General features: G+C 40.7%; 1 protein-coding gene across 1 annotated transcript in view; it reads left to right on the top strand.

Moving 5' to 3' along the window:
- AGO2 (argonaute RISC catalytic component 2) overlaps window positions 1-18125 on the top strand; it is a 56504-nt gene extending 38379 nt beyond the window's left edge. Inside the window, exons 14-19 of the mRNA XM_058815418.1 lie at window positions 1707-1797; window positions 3219-3413; window positions 4575-4709; window positions 5474-5575; window positions 5917-6116; window positions 6719-18125. Of these exons, the coding sequence (XP_058671401.1) occupies window positions 1707-1797; window positions 3219-3413; window positions 4575-4709; window positions 5474-5575; window positions 5917-6116; window positions 6719-6827 (832 nt within the window). The 3' untranslated portion in view covers window positions 6828-18125. The remainder of the gene's footprint in view (window positions 1-1706; window positions 1798-3218; window positions 3414-4574; window positions 4710-5473; window positions 5576-5916; window positions 6117-6718) is intronic.
- The last annotated feature ends 1239 nt before the right edge of the window (window positions 18126-19364 follow it).

The following is a 19364-nucleotide window of genomic DNA, read 5'->3' as shown; positions in this document are numbered from 1 at the left end:
ATCTGCAGCCACAGCACTGCAGCTTCAGTGACTCTTCAGACAAACTCTTTTGGCTTCTAATAAGTAGTCCTGCAAAAGTTGGGTTATGAAGACAGGAGAGGAATACTCTAAATAGATTAGGCCTATCAGCAACAGCAGCCATTGTATGATATCAGCATCTAGAAATAAATTTGGACCCTTTGGAAGGTGCTGGGGTACATCCAAAGAAATGGGTGAAGAACTGGGGAAAACTCCCCGCTGTATTGCTTCCTCACAATGGGCACCATTATTAATGTAACCCCACAGACATGAACTTAGCCTGTGAGAGTTGTACAGCCATGTGTCCACATGCCAGGGGAAGTTTAAAATTCAGGAATTGCTCACCTTATTGACCTGTTGTGCAAACTCTGGGTAACAGCCACAGTAGCTTTAGTCATAGGATCCATGTTTAAATAAGGAGCTGCAAAAGGGAAAAATGTATCCACAACCATGTGGCAGCCAAACCAGGCTAAGTTAGACCACATGGTGCCTAAGGAGGTTTCTGTGTTCACACAAAATTAGGTTACCCAGAAACTGTTATTCCTTTTTCATCATTTCCTCTCAATGCCCTGGAGCCCAACACTGGGCACCAAAAACTGCTGGGTTAGGAGACAGGTGTCTGCCAAGGGAGGTGGGAATCTTCCTGGAGTGGAAAAGATGACCCTCTCCCTCCAGATTATTGTAACTCTGGGGGCTTTCAGGCAAAGATGGGGGTAAAGGAATAACAGTTTTTTACTAAAATATATAGATAGATATATATATATACAGACAAAAAAGCCACAATAGCAGCAATAACAAAACCCAAACAACAACAAAAAATTAACAGAATTCCAAGACACCCAGCTATTTTTTTCTGTCTCTTAAGTACAGTCCATTCATCATCTCTTAGGCAAAAAAATGTGAAGAAAATTTCCTGAGAGAAAAAAAAAACAATTCCAGAAAAAAACCAAAAAAAGCCTAATCATCAACATTACCTTCCCATTTCTTTTAAAGAAGGTCTGCAAACAGATAGATAAATTAATCTCCATAACCATTAAATCATTCCCCCACAAAGAAATTATGGTGGTCCAAGATTTCCTGTTTGAAATTGTTTCATTAAGGAATAGAGTTGAAGTTTAAAACCTGTGTTGTAGTGCTTTGGTGTTCCTCTCTTGGGGCAGTGGTTTAATATCTTAACCTAAAGATTTGTTTAAAACTTTCAAGCTCAATTAAAAAAAAATATATCTACTTTGCAAGTAACAACTTTGATACCTAGTATTTTTGGACTTCCTTACCAAGACTGTTTTTTATTAGGAAGAATATATTTGTTCACAGCATCTGCATATGTGCACAGTTATTTAATTTTCTCAGATGCCATTTGTTACTAAGGGATCAACTTTTACTCCTTTCTTTGGTTCATTTGATAAAAACTGCAATTCTTCAAGTTAGAAAAAACCAGATATATTTTAAAACTAATTTTTAATTAAGAGCAACAATTAGCTGTGCTTTAAAAATCTGCCTAAGTATTTAGCATGAGAACCTTAATCAGGATTTTTAATTCCTGCCACAGAACAAGTGACCAACTCTGATCAAGTGCCAGTTGTTGATGAATTTCCTGCAGGAGTACAGAGTGCTGTTTATTTGAGTTTTAATGTGCTTTATTAAGCATAAATCTTGCTGCTTTGACAAATTTCCCTTTTCTTTGCCAGACCCCCAGTATTCCAGCAGCCTGTCATATTCCTTGGTGCAGATGTAACTCACCCTCCAGCTGGGGATGGGAAGAAGCCTTCCATTGCTGCAGTGAGTAAATTGTGTCCTGCTCTTTGTCCCTCCTGCTGCTCAGCTCTAATGCATTTTATTGCTTTCCATCCTTTTGTGGTCCATTGCTTCTGATTGCCTAATTATAGCATTATAAATTATTTTTCTGCAGGAATTTACTGAAACTTCAGAGAGCTTGCTTTGATGCTAATTACTTAAATGTGTGTATTAGCTTGTAAAATGCCTGAGTTGCTGATACACAGAGGAGCTTTTTTGGGAGCTGATATTTATTAGCAGGCTGATAATGAGCTGGTGCATGTTTAAATCTGCTTCTTCAGCACTTAGAAATGTTCAGAATTTCTTCATTGCTGAGAGGGAGCTAGGCTGGCTCAGCTGTGGTTTCTGGGGATTCAAGCTTCCAGAAAACACAAAATGTGCACTAATCTCTTGGAAATGTCCTTCTTAAATAAATACAGGGAATGGTCTTTTGCTTGGATTGTGTCAAACACCTGTAGTGGCTGCTCAGGATTGTTTAATAATGAAGTTCTTCGGTGATGTTATGGATCTGTTTTAGAAAGTATTATCTGGGACCCCCATCAAGGGGAGGAATGGTGAATCTGACTCCATGTTCTTAGAATGCTAATTTATTATTTTATGTTACTATATTATATTGAAGAATACTGTACTAAAACTATACTAAAGAATACAGAGAGGATACTTACAGAAGGCTAAAAAAAGAAAAACTAAGAAAAACTTGTGACTCTCTCCTCCAGAGTCCAACAGTTTGGCCCTCATTGGCCAGTAAGTAAAAAAATTCACATGTTGGATAAACAATCTCCAACCACATTCCAAAGCAGCAAAACACAGAGAAGCAAATGAGATAATATTGTTTTTCTCTGAGGCTTCTCGGCTTCCCATAAGAGAAATCCTGGGCAAGGGGATTTTTCAGAAAATATGACAGTGACAGAGATGTGGTCACTTCTTTAGGTTTTCATTGTTTGTTTATTTTTAAGTCCCATGCCACTTTTACAGCATATAGATGTTAATGTTTCATTAACAGAAAAATCCCTTCCCTTGATAAAAGGTGTGGATATTTCTGTGGTTCATCACCATTTCAGTTTGATGGATCCAAAAAACAGGCTTGGTGTCCCAGAATTCCAACTCCTATGCAACAGTCTGAACTATCTCGATGGCTTCATGGTATCAGTGCTCCAAACTCTATTTGAGTTTTTAAGTGCCTGTAGGTGCAAACAAGAAATGAATCTTTCAGATTTAAAACAATTTTCTGTTTCAGCAGGGTGTGCTGCCACAGGTGAACTAAACCCAGAGCTGTTTCCAAGCACATTTGAATTTCAAATGCATCATTGCCAGGCCAAGCACTCCGTGTTCAAAACAGTGCATTTATCCCTTGAAATAACCTTTATTTTAGTGCTCTCTGGTTTGATGCCAAGCATTTTTTCCAGGTTGTGGGAAGCATGGATGCTCATCCCAACCGTTACTGTGCCACGGTGCGGGTGCAGCAGCACCGGCAGGAAATCATCCAGGACCTGGCTGCCATGGTCAGGGAGCTGCTGATCCAGTTCTACAAATCCACCAGGTTCAAGCCAACTCGAATCATCTTCTACAGGGATGGTGTTTCTGAGGGGCAGTTCCAACAGGTGATACTTGTCTTCTTGAAATTCTCATCGTGTAGTTTCGTGGTAGTAATGGAATTTTAAAATTCCACCTCTGTGTGGTTGGAGTTATAAGAAGTATAACCTCAACAAATCTTCCCTCAACAAATTTGTTGGATTCTAACCAAGCAAGCAGAAGTGTTTGCATACTTTTCATGTGCTTTTGAAAGTAATTTTCCCCTTTAAAATATTTTCCCTGACAGAATTGTAAGTGAAAAGTGTAGTTTTAGCACTCAAATTATGTTCCACATCTGTTTCCTATTTAGTGTATATTAGTCAGAGTGTATCCTATAGCACTTGGGCAGTAAAAAATAATTATATATTTTTTTAATACAGGATTAATAAATACTGGATTGTTGCAGTCATTTTTATTCTGATAAAACTCATCCTCTCATATTTATTTTGTTTGCTTGTTAGTACCATATTTTATTAAATACTTTTCTATATATTTTAAAGACATTTATGTACACTTTTCTATACAGTATTTAAGTATGTAAATAAAAGATACAGACTTGAGTTGGCTTCTCAAAATCTAGGGGGAAAAGAGGAAAGGTCACTTGCTAAATTTGAATTGATAAAATAATCTTTGTATGAACTTTTGATATATTCTCTTTTCATTTGTTATTGCTTTTCACTGAAGTTTTCATGTCCAATTAACCCACAGACTGAATAATTGGTTTTTTGGTGTGTTTCACTTTCCTTATTATTGATGTCTGTAGTCCTGCATGGAACTGCAGAAAGCTGGGAAAGAGCAGCTGAGCACTTCTGGATTTTATCTCTTGTTCTAGTCTGAAAAATAATTATTCTGTTGTATTCAGCAGCCTAATTAAATGTTCATTTATATTTGGTAGTTAAAGAGATTTTGACATGCAGGTTATTAGTCTGAGCCTTGTGATTGGAGCTGAACAAATATGGAAGCAGCTTTCTCCTGGCTCAGGAACCTGCTGATGTAATTTGCCCTCAGCAGGGGAAGAAATTGAGATTTGGTCCTGAAAGCTTTGACATCTCATTACTCTGAGTGACAGTGCAAGAAGGAACAGCATAAATTATCTGTGGCTAAATAAAAGAAATGTGTAGTTAAATAAGAGGAATTTGTATGATGGCAATGGTTCATGCTGATCCCACCTCTCTCTGTGTGTGCCTCAGGTTCTCCACCACGAGCTGCTGGCTATCAGGGAGGCTTGCATTAAACTGGAGAAGGATTATCAGCCTGGCATCACATTCATAGTGGTGCAGAAAAGGCACCACACCAGACTCTTCTGCACGGATAAAAACGAGCGGGTACGTTCTGCTTGGCACCCCAGAGCTCCAGCCAAGTCACCCATTTCTGTTCATTTGTGGTACTTTGTGGGGGGAGATCAGACTCCCCAGTTTGATTTTTGGTACTTTCTGTGTGAAGAGGAGACTCTTCAAGAGCTGTTGCTGAGAATGGAGAGTTCCTCATGGCAAAGATTTGGCTTTCCATGTTCTTTTTCCTTCTGTCAGGCTTCTCTGTGGGAGCACTTGGACCCCACCAGGCTTCAAGGCAATAATTAGTAACTCCCAAAGCTGACATGAACATGGTTGTTTTATTAATAAATGCTGTGGTTACAGATGCTGTGGTTACAGATGTTAAATTGTTTGAAAGTTAAGAGTATTTTGACACTCTGTTTTGAAGAGATTTTGAGGGAAGAAGTGGCCTGTCTGACAAGGAAGGATTGTCCCCTTGCAGGTATAAACAGGAAAAGTTACTCCTGTTCTGGAGTGGGAAGGTGGAAAAGAATTTGACAACTCAGTTGCAGGAAATTCTTTTTACATTATTCAGAAAACCAAATTTTTTAGGTAATTTCTAAGAAGATTTTGCAGCTTATCTCTTTTTTTCTTTCTCCATAGTAGAGGCACTGCAGATTTTCAGTTGGAACAAAATTTCAGTTTTGCACATTCTTCTTCACTTTCTGCTTTTTATAGATCTTTTTTGTTTGTTTGTTTTCCTGGCTATACAGCTGCAAATAAAAAAAACCCCTTTGTGTTGTGCCTCAATGTCTTTGCATTTGCTGTTTACACAGGTTGGAAAAAGTGGAAACATTCCAGCTGGTACCACAGTGGATACAAAAATCACCCACCCCTCAGAGTTTGACTTCTACCTGTGTAGTCATGCTGGGATTCAGGTAAGGCATTTTGTGTGGCATGGTAACTCTTTAACTGTTAATGTTTGTACTAAAGCTACTTTATCAGATGGCTTTTTGTCAGATCTGAGGTTTTCAAGATGAAAGTGCTTTTCAGAGGTGAAATTTTGGGAAACACAGCCCTACCAATAAAAGGGCAGGGATTAGTTTGATAGGCAGCAAGGAAGGAGATTGTTTGCCTTTTAAAGGAGTAACCAGCTGGAATGTGTAGAGCTGCTGCCCGTGGTTTTTGAGGAATCAGCCATTTCCCTGCAGCTCCCAGCAGAGGTTGGAAGCTCAGGAGATGTTTGGGAATGCTGATGAGCTGTGTGCTCTGGCTGCAGGGAACAAGCAGACCCTCTCACTACCACGTGCTGTGGGATGACAATCGCTTCTCGTCGGACGAGCTGCAGATCCTCACCTACCAGCTGTGCCACACCTACGTGCGCTGCACGCGCTCCGTCTCCATCCCTGCCCCCGCCTACTACGCTCACCTGGTGGCCTTCAGAGCCAGGTACCATCTGGTGGATAAGGAGCACGATAGGTGAGTTCAGAGTTTTGCACTTTTGCAGAATTGGAAGGCAGTGGGGCTTGTTAATTCTGGGGTCAGTGGTGTCCTCAGCAGTTCGAGAGTGGATTGGCTCTCACTGCTGCAACAATGCAAAGGATGTTCCTATATGTGCTGTTTACTGTTTCAGAACCTCAGTGGTGCTTTGGTCAAGCATTAATTACACTTATTCTGTTCAGAACAAAGTAATGATACAGAAACCTGTGCCAGGAGAGGCAGATTAAATGGGGTGTCGCTATAGGACACAAAACAACACGACACGCACACGCTGCTGCTCTCAAGGTGAAAAAAAAGGAGTTTATTTTCTGACTCCCAACATTTATAGATTTCCAAAAGTGACAGTGGACTGGAGGTGAAAGTGCCACCTCTCCAATGACACTGAACAAACCAACAGTCCATCAAATTTCTCCTCCTCCATAAAAGAATGCAAAACAATGAGTTATTTACAGAAAGTTTGTTACAAGAATGTAAACAGCAGAAAGCTTAGAAATTCTTAAAAAATCAGGGCAACAGTAGGGTTTCTCTTCCCCCCCCCCCAACCTGTTGTTTTTTTGTTTCCCCCCTCCCTTCTCTTTCAGTGCTGAAGGAAGCCACACTTCTGGCCAGAGCAATGGCAGAGACCACCAAGCACTTGCCAAGGCAGTCCAGGTGCACCAGGACACGCTGCGCACGATGTACTTTGCTTGACACCTTCTCATGTTCCACGGCTCCGGACATGGCAGAGTTGGATTCACACCAGACCAGCTGCACTTAGACCAACAGATGCCCCAGCCCAGGGACAGCCAGCAATGAGTGATGCATCTTTATTCCTTCCTTTCTTTCCCATTTGCAAGGAAGCCTTCCGTCCAGAATTTCAGACTTGATCACAAACTGCATTCTTGTACCAAACCCCGCTGTTGTCGGAAATGTGGTTTGCCAAAAATCTCTGAGCTGCTTGGTATAAAACAGACCCAGATTTTATAATTAAATCAAGAGCTGCAATCTCAGGGCGTAGGGAAGATAAACAAAAAAACCAAACCAACAACTCAACCCACAAAACTCCTCATTCAGTTTGCTGTTCATTGAGTTGCTTTTGATAATTTGGAAAGATCTAATTCATACTAAGGTTTGATGAGCTAAAACGCTGTGAATCAGCTTTTAGTACAAAGGAAAGCAAAGCATTTTTTGAGTATTTATGAAGCCTTGATTATTCTAGATGCATTTACAAAATTTTTATTTTCCAAATAAGAGCATGACAAAATTCTGGTTTCTAATTGTCTTACGAAGATTATTCTCAGATTATTCTCTGTGTGTCTAAGGACAAATGTATTTTCTGAAGCTTGTTCTTGAATGTTTTTTATTGTGCTGCATTTTAAAATGTTTTTCATAGACTAAAGATGAACTTAAAAAAAAAAGAAAATAGTAAACCTGTACCTAAGCTTTTAATAGCTCCAGTTAGATTGGCAGAAGAAAATGTGCCATTTAAAAAAATTTCTAAAGATTTTTTTAAAATCATACTGACAGCTAACTTTAGGATTTGTCATACAGGACTGTGACACTTACTTTCCAAAGTCTCTAAAGAATACGGGTCTGTGGTGATAAATACAGTACAATCCTTTTTCACTGTTGTTTGAGTTAATGTAAATTTTATATATGTTTCACAGTATTAATGTGATAGACTAGATGCTATTATTTATTTTTATTTACTAAGGAGTGCTCATTATACTTCTGTTAACATATCAAGAATGCTTTGAACTTAGAAAGTAAGATCCTTTTTGTGGGGACATTACTCTTCAAATGCAAAAAAAAAAAAAATATGCAATTGATGTGGTGAGAGGAGAGAGATGCAGCCAGTGTCTGTTGTAGCTTGGGGTTTGCAGAAAGGCTTTTTCAACACAGCAGGATTTACCTCTGCGGTTCAGACGCACACAAGACCAACATCCTACATCCATTCAAGCACAAAACAATTTGTATTTTATTTATATGTTGAGTAGTGGTGAAGCAGGAGCTCTGCTAGAGGAGAGTGGCACGCTGGAAGTTAGGCACAAGTCAGAGAATCTATGCAGTAAAGGTAAAAATGAGGAAACTGAAGTTTACTTAGGGAGGGAGGTGAAGCTCTCTTCATTATGCATAAGATCTGTAGGAAAGATGAGAGTTTTGCCATTCTCTTAGGAGAAGCATTAATTAAAACTGATAATTATGAGACAGATGCTTCTGTTAGTTTGCACACTGGATTCATAAAAACCATAACACACATGTAAACCATTGCACTAATGACAATGCCACAAGCAGGTTTAGGAGAAAATGGAGAAAACCCAGGAAAGTTGTTTATGCTGACTTGATCTTGTTTGTTTTTCCATGGGGTAAGTGAAATAAGATGCTGAGATGCATGTTGGAAAACCTTCATTCTCCTCCACTGATGGATTTTGGTTTGTCTTTTCCCTTTTCTCTGGGCTGCTCAGTCTCTGTTTGGACACTTTTACCTCTGGCCACTGGGATGGGCAAGTAGCTTTAAGCCATGCAGAGCTCTGGGCCACAGAGCAGCTTAGCTGCCACCAGGTGGTGTTGGATAAGCTAGAAAATGCCCAGCCTTTGCTGCATCAAGACTTTTTTAGGTACATAATTCCAGTTCAGATCTTCACCTTGTAGCAGTGTGTCAGTTGTCAATGTTTTGTAGGTGACATGTAAAACCTGTTAATGGAATAATCATATTTGTACTATTCTAATTGGGTGATTAGGCTGCTGGCTCAGAGTGTCTTCTTGGTCATAGTTCTATAAATTCAGATTTGTGTAAATTTGAAGCAAATCCTAGGTAGCATTGTCTGTCTTGCTGTGTGCCAGCGAGGTTGTACCTACCTCCCCTCACGCTGCAGATCCTCCCCATGGTGGGTGTGTTGCACTTCTCTGTGTTTCCTTCAGAGCTTTCCTATTTCAGTGAAGATAGTCATTTGGCAGAGTTTTATATAAGAATTATTTTTGTATGAATTCTTCTTATCAAATAGGATAAAGATCATCCATTTTAAGGCATCATTTAACTTATTTGCTGTCTGTTATGCAGAGACCTCTTGGATGTGAAATTAATCCCCCTCTTTCCATGCAGATCTGAGACAGTGGAATTGTATTGGTGGGGTGGGGAGGGCAGGATCTGTCTTGACCTCAAATCTCATTTCTGAAGCAGCCTGGGACTGCACTGCATCCTATTTAAGGTGTTTCTTTTGTGAGAAAAGGAGTTTCAGGCAGGACCTTAATCTGAGAGTAGCTGTTTGTGGATCCTCTTGGAACAAGCAGAAATTATGTAGCTTTCCTTCCCTAAGTATGAAGAACTTGGGATGTTTATGTGCATTTCAGGACATTTTTACCTTTTACAGACCTTTCTAAGCCTCTAATACTGCTAATTATTTATGCCTTGTGATTCACAGAAAGACTCCAGAACTGCTAAAGTTGTACAGTAGGTCTGTATTTATTTGGTGATGGGCAAATTAATTTCTAACCCTCATGTCTCACTTGTGTCTCCTTCCTTTTCCCTCCCACCAGTAGTGAATTAGTGAATAATTTAAAGCATTTTTAAAAAATGCTGATTAGGTATATACCTTGTGAAGTACAGCATGCTGGCAGTGCAGCACCTCTCTTTCTGGGAATATTTCTAACATAAATCACACATTCAAGATTGTCTCCTGTCCAAAAAAACCTGCCACAAGCACATAAAATCCTAGAATTATTTTTATTCTGTACCTCCCACATGTCTGGTATAGAACAGCAACATCTCAGGTCAGCACAAAGCCCAAGAAGTCTCAGTCTGCCCCAGGCTGTGGTGGAGCAGTGCCAGCTGAGGTCACAGCTCTGGGTCTGGGTCACTGTGCAGGTCAGCTCAGCAATAACCAAATTTGTGCCACCCTGGGGCACTTGGGGCATTTTCCAGCCCATGCAGAGGAGTCCCATTGCACAGCCCCCCCAAACAGCATCAGCAAATCTGAAATGCTCCTCTTGGGAGTTGACAAGTACTGTCAAAATACACAAAATACTTTAAAGTTTGTCTTTTTCCCCCGATGTGCAAAATCTAATGCAATAATGAGGTTTCCTTGGTGGTGGAGATTTCTGCTGCAGTGGCTGAACAGAGTCACCAGTCCACTCCATCTGTTCCAGCCCCCAGGAAACAACTGAGCTGATCCTGGGCAGCAAAGGTCCTGTGGGAATTGCTGGAGGGAGGTGGATTTGTCTCTGCTTTATTTGGCATTTTAGACAGCCCTATGCAATTTAACACATGTTGTGTATGCACTGATGTACAGAGTGAGGTCACTTGTTTTATTAGAGCTCCTTTTTTGGCTTGGCTTGCTTTAGAATGTTTGACTTTGTGAATTACAATCAATGATCTTCCATGTTCCACAGGAATTCCCTTGTTTCTTGATCTGTCAGGTAACAAATCCCTTTGATCTCCATCCAGGCCCCCAGGCAGGGTTCCCTGATTGGCAAAGCAAAAAGGTTGTGAAGGTTTGGCTTTAATTCTGCCTCTCTCAATAATTCCTTCAGCCTTTGTTGTAACAGAGTCTTGTTCTTGTTGGATCATTTTTATAACATAGGACAAAAGGTTTTTCCACAAGGATTATCAAATCAAAACTTCTGGAGAGGAGGTGTGAGGAGTTTAAGTTTTTTTTCCTGACTAAAGGCTTTTGATTCAATAGCAGACTCAGTCAAATAAGCACCTCTGGTGGCATAAATAACCCATAAGGGACTTTTTTTTTTAATATATCTTTTACTCATTAGCTAAAAGAATGTAAGAAGGGTTCTCAGTATTTTTCACACTTGAGACCAGTGTCATTAAACTCACTTGTTTTTCTGGTTTTTTAATACTCTTCTCCTACCGTAGTATCTCTCTTTGTGTGGCTTTCCCCATTCCCAATGCAGGGCAGTCCTTTGTTTTGTACTTTTATATTCCATTTGGTCACATGCTTCTTGATGCACACATGCCATCTTTCTTAAGGAAAACTTCAAGTAGAAGGTAATTGCACTGATTTCTGGGTTTTTTAAATTCCCTTTTTACTGTAAGATTTTTTTTTTTTTTGCATCTGCTGTAGCTGTTTGAAAATACTGTAAATAGTGCTCTGCACAGCAAGTACAGAAATGCTGGGGATGCCATTCCTAGTTCTATTTTCCACAATACTGCCATGTTTTCCAGGGCTGAGGTGGGAGCTTTGGTGTTAAATGCTGTTATACTCTGTGTGCATTATGGTATCAGTGCAAGAAGGGCACAGTTGGAGATATTTAGGGTTTGTGTGAATTTATAAAACATTTCTTCCTTCTCTCCTCTGTTCACATTTCTCCCAGACCACAGAGATGCAGTTTTTCAGCTCTCACTGTGCTCATTATCTGTGCAAGGTTCCAATGCCAATTTTGGTATCAGTTTGATGCCTGATGGCATTAATGTAATATTTGAATTATCAGATGTAGCTCTCAAGGTGTTCCTTGCTTGTGATTCTTGTGTTGTAGAAGCAGAATCCTTGGATGTGGCAGAATTAGTGGAATGACAGGGATTTGGGATCCAGTTATGATGTCTTGCTGTCTGTGTGGGACTGGGCAGTGCAGAGGATGTTTCAGTGCTCTGAGCTGCCCTTGGATCTCATCCATCCATCAGCAATTGCCTTTTGCTTCCAGAACCCCCAGGGACAGGACAGAGCCCAGCTCCAGCCCCACTGGCTGATGTTAGGGTGCAAACCAGCAAGTTCTGCCTTCTGTTTCTGAGAGCTGATGACTGGAAAGATGCATTTCTGAGAGGGTTTAATCCAAATTGTATGGCAAGGGGGTGCTGTGTGTGCTTGGTGTGGCACAGAGCCTGTTTAATCCCATTTAGTGTTTCAGTTGCTTTGTCAGAGCTGTTTCTTTGAAGTGTTAATTTGAATGTAATTGCTTGACCAAATCACTACAAAAGTGGCTTTGGAGGAATCTTTAGTTTCAAAGCAGGTGCAGTTCAAGGCTACCTCCTGTATTTCTTCATGGGAGAATTAACTGAAGTGAAATTCCCCCTAAGCAGCCAAAATGCTCCCGGAGGGACTGGGCAGTGCCATCCTGTGATCCTGGCTGGCTCCTCAGCCTTCCAGAGGCATCCCTGTGTACTGAGAGGGTACCAGGCCTGGTAAGGGGCACATCTGGCACATCTGCTTCTGGTCAGGGTCACTCCATAGCAGCAGCTCCCTCTGTGACCTGTCCCAGTTTCTATACTGTTGTTTTCCAAATGAAAAATGTTTCTGTACTTTACCTGTTGGCCAGAAAGTGTCAGGTTTTCTCTGCAAATGACATGAAGGTCCTTGAAATATATTTTGAATCTGAGACAAAAAATATGTATTGGATTATTTTTTAATATGTCTTTTAGGTAAGGTGATGTTGACTGTAAGAATGAAAATACTTTATTCCCTGCTCAGAAAATTATAATCTTTAAAATGTGGGGGGGGGGAAACCAAAACACCAAAAAACAACCCCAAACCTGAGTATGTTCATCTTGGGACTGTTTAGTGTCAGTTCTTTGCAAAATCTTGGCCAAAACTCAACCTTGACATCAGTGCACGTGGACTGAGGGTACTTTAGGTGACCTGAAATGAAACTGTAGAAAACTGTGCTAATGCATCAGATTTTGTTTACAATTATTCTAAAAGCTTCCTCATTCCAGAACAAACCACTCTGCTGACAGAAATATATGTTGGAGCACAGTGTTCTGTGTGGTTTCATAGCAGTGTTAAAGTTGATTTTTTTTTTACAAGTTACTGAGCTTTCCGCTGTGGGTTTTGGCCTGTCAGAGTGAGTTTCTTGAGATTCTGATTTTCCTGCAATTTCCTTCCCTTAATCTCTGGCCTAGACACTAATGAAGCTCATCCATGGCAGGAGGATTGCTTTATGGCCTGGCTTTGTGGAACCCAGATTTTGAAGAGACTGAATAAACCATTTGGGTTTATTCTGTAAAATCCTGTCAGTTTGGTTGAGTTCTCAGTCATGATTTAAAAAAGCCCCCCCAGAAGTGTGAAGTGCAGGGTCAGTGGCTGCTTTGGAGAAGATGTTTCACTACATTGTGCACTGCAGCTTGTGGACACTATTGCTGGCAGGGCTGGCACTGAGCAGAGATGCTGAACAGCTCCTCTGTCACTGATGGCAACAGAGTTTTGTGTTTTCCAGACAAGGCAGACCCAGGATCATCAGGAAGTTTGGGGAGAGTAGGAGCTCAGTGCTGCTCATGCCCCAGAGAAGAGAAACCCTGGGTACCCTAAGCTTTGGGGAAATGAGAGAGGAAGGAGAGGAGCCATTTCCTTCAAAATTGCCAATTTAAGCACTTTTAAGGTGACAGTTTAATTCTTAGTTTTCCTTCTGGCTTGTGTGCAAGTGCCCCTGAGGAATCCTGCACCCATCTGCTGGCCCATCCAGGAAGGGAAGGCTGCAGGGAGCTCCCTGAGTTGATTTGTGATTTTGGGGGGCTCTGACTTGGCTGGGGCTGGGCCAGGGGTGCTGCTGGATCTGGAGGGACGAGAGGTTGTGGGAGTTCATTGTGGGAGTTGTGCAGGTGGCAGCCCTGCAAACCCACAGCACCAGCTGCAGGCTGGGACTGCTCCTTCCTCCCACCTAAATATCCCCAAAAAAGCAATTCCTTTGGATTTGTCCATGTGCTGCCTCAGCAGATCCATTGTAAACCTGCCTGGGGCTCGCTGAGGAGCCTTGGGTTGCAGGGCAGTTCTGTATCAAGGGGAATGATCCTTTCCACAGGGCTCTCAGGAGTGCACAGGTTTTAGTTGTGTTTTTTTTCCCACATTTTGGATGTGCTATAGAACCACAGACTTTAACTTTGTTATTTTTTTTCCTCCCTTCAAGCACAACTAAACCACTGCTCCCTGCTCATCAGCAGGATTGCAGATGCTGTCTGACCTGGGAGCAAGCCTAGGAGTTGCCCCCAAAATACAAATTTAAACTTTGGTCATTTTATAGGGTTTTTTTTGGTGTGCTTGGCAAGCATGAATGGTGCATAGGTCAGTAGGCAAGCTTGGGAGTGTCTAACCCCTGGGTGGTGCTGGTTGTGTTTGCTTTGTTAGCTTAGATTTCCTGTCAGAAAAAAAAAAAAGAAAAATGTGGACTCTTCTATATTTATCAGCTTTTCCTGGTTTTAAAGCCATTAATAGAGGAAGCTTCAGTCATGCTGGTTTTTGTGAAATTGCACATTTTTTTGTGTACTTGACTCAAAGCAGATCCTGTCTGGGCTCTATGGGCACCCCAAAGCTTCAGCTGCTGGGGGTTGGGTCAGACCTCTCCTGTACCAACATGACATGCAGTGAATTTTGTTTCTAGATTTCACCAAAGTTCTGCATCAACTGTGAGGTGCTCAAACCTCACTTTTATAGCACTGCTTCTATGCTATTAAAAACCAAGGATTTGACCCAAAGTCTGTCATTCCTGAGAGATTTTCTCATGACACTTAAAGACTGAGCCCTTCAATTCTCATCTCATTTACAAATGACAACTTCATAATTGCATTTTAAAGAAAATAAGAGGAAAAAAAAAACCAAAAAACCATCAAAAGCCATTAAGGAGTAAGTTTTACATTTATCTTGGAAAATCAAATTTCCAATGAGGTGCAATGAGGAATTACATCTGGCAAAGTTCTGTGCCATCCTGAAGAGTGTTACCACTTCCTTTCTGTAATTTGTTGGTGAAGTTTAGATTTTTTAGATCTGTGTGTGTGCACACACATGTGTGACAGGACAGGGACAGTGTATAGACTGTCTGTAAAAGATACAAAGGCAGTATTTGACTGGAAAAAACAAGCACAATTTTCCTGGCTTTTGCAGTATTTTATTGTACAATCACAAAGATTTCAGCATTTAGGGCAGTTGATAAGTAAAGATCCAGCCCCAGATTACTGTGCAGTGGAGTGGTTGACTTGATCCTGGGGAGGGCAAGATGGAAAACAGAATGTATTGATTAAATTTTTTTTTTTGCTTTAATTTTGGTATATTGCAAAATTAACTGACTTTATCTTTTAAGGTTTTAATCTTTTAATAGTTTCAAAAATTCTTTTAATATTATTTTTTATAAAATAACTGAAAAAAAAAAAAGAACCAAAAATCAATCCAGAAGCTTCCATATTGTAAATGTTCCTTCCAATCAAAATGCTTTTGTGACCATTTAAAGTTTGTGGGGTTTTTTTGTTTTTTTGAGGAGAAAAGAAAGCTATGATGTTAAGGTTGTTCCAAGTGGTACTAAATGTGTGTTGTGTTGTGTGTGTGTGTTGCATCTCTGTGGAACTTGTGCTTGCAGTATAGAAATGATTGGTGCTGGCTGGGTGGGAGTAGCACTTGTAATGCAGAACCAGGCCCAGAATTGCCCTCAGCTGATGTGCAGGGCATCCCTGGCACTGCAGGGTTGCCCATGGAGTTGTGGCATCACTTGGCAGTGCTGGGGGCTCACAGGGCTGGGATTCACCCATTGCTCCTCTCGCTGCCCTGGGTGGGCACTTGTGTGATGCTGTGTGGCCAGGCCACTTTAAACTAAGCCTTAACTCAATGCTAAATGTGTCAGATTCCTCTCTCAGAGCATGCAGAAATACTGTTTAACTACAGGAGAGTTCCTGTAGAGCTCCAGTGTTAGCCAAGGCAGAAACAAGGGACACCTGTAGCTCTCCGTACTGTGATGCCTCTTTGGGCGCTGGCTCTCGGCCATTCCTCTGGCAGCTGGCCCCAAACAGGCTTTCCCAAATCCCAGCTTTGTGTTGTCCTTGTTGTCAGACTTATTCTCCTCCCTCCCCCTGCCAGCAAATCTCTGCCTGAAGGAGGATTGGGATTTAATACTTCAAATTTTACAGCCCAGAAAAAGCCATTCTTGAATTCCATGCTTGCTTTCGGGTAGGTGCCATTGCTTCCACTTCTTATGACTGACATAGGATCCTTTAAACATTTGAAATAGAGGCAAAAAAACCCCAGTGTTGGGGACCCAGCTTGCTTTTATTTTATTTTTTTTCCAATTTGGATCTACCTCATGTAACCAGTTGGGTGCTAATTACTCAAATTGTCAAGGAGATTTGGCAAAGGCGACCAAACCGATCCCATCCGTGGCCCAAACCCTTGGGTTTCTTGTTCTGAAACAATCTTGGATTTGAGTTCTATTCTTTGTGCCTTTGTGTTTTTTTCTCCCCAGTGCACACAACAATCAAAACTCATCTTCCTGATTAAAAACAGCAGATGGTTTTTAACTGCGCCATGAAAAACTGATTTTGAAAATATTTTTTGGTGTAGCAAGTTGTAAAATCAAGTATCACAGCTGACCTAGGCAAAGAGAAATAGCCAAAAAAGGTTTTGGAAATGTTTAATCCTCACCCCAGATCTCTACATCTCTGTGTCTCTATATATGCACATAACACATGACTTTGTGTATGTGTGCATATATAAATATAAAATGAAGGGATACACGTGTAAGGGTGAGGGAATAAAACATCACTGACCTTTCCACAGTTTTGTATGTAACAGTTTACAACTATGTGTAAGTTTTTTCTACTATGTGAACCTTTTTTACTCAAAAAGAACTCCTTTTTGGAAAGCTTTAAGTTGTGATATGCTATCATTTTTTGAAATTTAAAAAACTTTTAAAAAATTCACTATTTACCAGTACCTACTACAGAGGGGGAATCTTTGCTGTAAAATTGTATTTAGTTTAAATATTAAAAGAAAAAAAATCTATAAATGGGATTGTAAAAGTGCATTCCATCATGGCAGGACTTCCCAGCTGTTTCCTAAGGCTTTCTGTTGCAGAGATTCTCAAGCAAAAGGAAAATGCCTCTGTTCAGTGTTTTTATAAAACTGCTCCATCAGGTCTAGACTTAAGCTATATTTTCTAAAGCCTAATCATCCTTTAATATGCTGCAGATAAATGATCAGCATGGTTGCACTTTCTCAGTAATAATGTTTGCCCTGCAATTGGCTCTGATAAGGACTTTAGTTTTTTAACAAAACCAATCGTACTTTGGGCAGAAGGTAATATTTATATAGGTACCTCAAGATAAAAAAAATAAAAAAGAGCCTGAATATGCTGCATTTTGTTTCTTTAACATTTTTCATGTAGCATTTATTTGCTTTTCTGGTTTTTTAGGAGATGACTTAGCTACCTGTTTGCTTTGGGGGACCCCAGTAGTGTTTTAGGCTGTTGTTTTCTCTGGATCTCACAGAATGTAGAATCCTGCCTTGGGATCCTGCAGGAGTTTGGGTGGGATGTGCCCTGCAGTGTGTACACCCGGGGAGGGGGACCATGGAAATTTGCTTTATAGAAACTTCAGAAAAGGAGGAAAAGGATACTATATTCCTAAAACAGACAATACTTGTTCCTAATTCTTAATTATGGTTTGTGGGGTTTTTTGGCTCGTTCTGCTTTCTTGACTCTTTTCTCAAATACGAGTGTGGAAAGGGGCAGTTGATTAATGGGGGCACACAGTGACCAAACCTGCCCCACTGGTGAGTGTTTTGGGGGTGATTCCCCAAATCCATGGGTAAGAGCAGTGCCCCACATTGGAGCAGGACCCTCCTGCTCTCTGCCTGCTCCCTACTGCAGGTCCACCCTCGACTCCTTCATTTCTGAGTCGGTGAAAATCTAAAAATGTGCAGAGATGGGGAATTTTTGTTGGGAACTTTTGAAGGAAGCTTCAAAGGCTGTGAAATTGAGCATTTATTGTCATGTTTTTAAGCTTAGGTGGGTCCTTTTCCAAGTTTGTTTTACAGCTTGCAAGGTAAAATAGTTTGCACTACTTTTGCAATAAACTCATGAAAAACCTAACAGGTTCTGTTCTGGTTTCTTACTGTATATATACAACTAATACTAAAGATTTAGCATAGTGTTTTTCACCTCAAAACATAAGACTTGTAACAAGCTCAGAATGCTGTAATTCCTGACAAAATAATGATGTGAATGATATTTTATAAAGTTATTTTGTATGGTGTCAATTTTGTTTTGCCTCATAGTATGTCAATAAAATAAAATTCCTCATCTTTACAAGATATTGTGTGATGTCTTTTCATTTAATTTTTGGGCATTTTCTGCACTTAACTTGTGCACTGTGAGACTCTGCCAAAATCTCTGGTCCATTGCTCCCCCTTGCATTTCTCCCCTTGTTTGTGTTTGGATGTTTCCCTGTGCTTCCACCCTCCCTGTGCCCAGCCAGGCACAATCCGTGCTGCTTTAACTGCTTCCAAGTTGTAATCCTGGAATTCTTTTGGGAAGATGAACATTTTGGAAACCACATGCTTCAAATTCTTGGTTTTTATTTTTTTCTTTCTCAGTGAATCCCTACAGTGATCAATTTTTAAATGAAGAAAATGTAGCACCTGGTGGTGACTATAAAGCATCCAACAGAATTGCAAGGATGCCAAGGAACTTCCTTTGGGAGCCCAACCCTGCAAACACAGATTGCTTTTACTCAGTAAATATGAAATACTGTCAGAGCTGTCTCTTCCCTTTATTTTTTCCATTGTTTTTTGAAACACCACTTTGAATTGGATGAGGTTTTGCTCTGGGTCAGGCTCTTGGGGAAAACAAATAACCCTTCACTGGTTTGATGGCAATGAGCTTTGGCAGCTGCAGGGCCTTGGAGAGGGCTGTGGCAAATTTTGGCAGCTCTGAAGTTCCCATGGAGGATTCTGGGTGAATGAATCCAGAAGGGTGTGCACATTATTCTGGGCTCAGGAATTCAGAAAATATGTTCATCATCCCACAGGAAACTTCTGAGAGGGATGAAATGTGGTGATTTATCCTTGGTAACCACAGTTCTTTTGTCATTTTGGCACGTTTAGGAAACTTCACGTCCTTTGAGCAGCATTGGCTGGGCTGGGGAAGGGTCTCACAAGCTGGTGGTGTGGGGGGGAAATGATCGAAACATGTATAATAATAATAATAATTAATCCAGAAGTGTCCCTTGGCCTGTGATCCATTGCCTAAAATCCCACACCACCTTAAACAGTTCAAGATACTTGGGCACTTTTGAGGATGCAGTTGGCACAGAGGGAGAAAATAGGATTAAAAAGTTCAAGGGTTGAGGTACAGACAGCAAGGTCACTGAAAAGTTGCTGTGATGGGCAAAACAGATGTGACTGGAGGGAAAATATCATTTACTGACAAATTAGGTGGAATTAGAACATCTTCCAACCCTTTCCCAGTCCCTTTTCCCTTCTCCCATGGTGCAGGGATGGGGCTGTGCCCAGACCCCTGAGGGCTGTTTGAGGATGTTCCTCTCTTTGC

This window comes from Ammospiza caudacuta, chromosome 1 (assembly GCF_027887145.1).
Source record: "Ammospiza caudacuta isolate bAmmCau1 chromosome 1, bAmmCau1.pri, whole genome shotgun sequence".
NCBI lineage: Eukaryota > Metazoa > Chordata > Aves > Passeriformes > Passerellidae > Ammospiza > Ammospiza caudacuta.
This window is presented reverse-complemented; position numbering and strand designations above follow the sequence as displayed.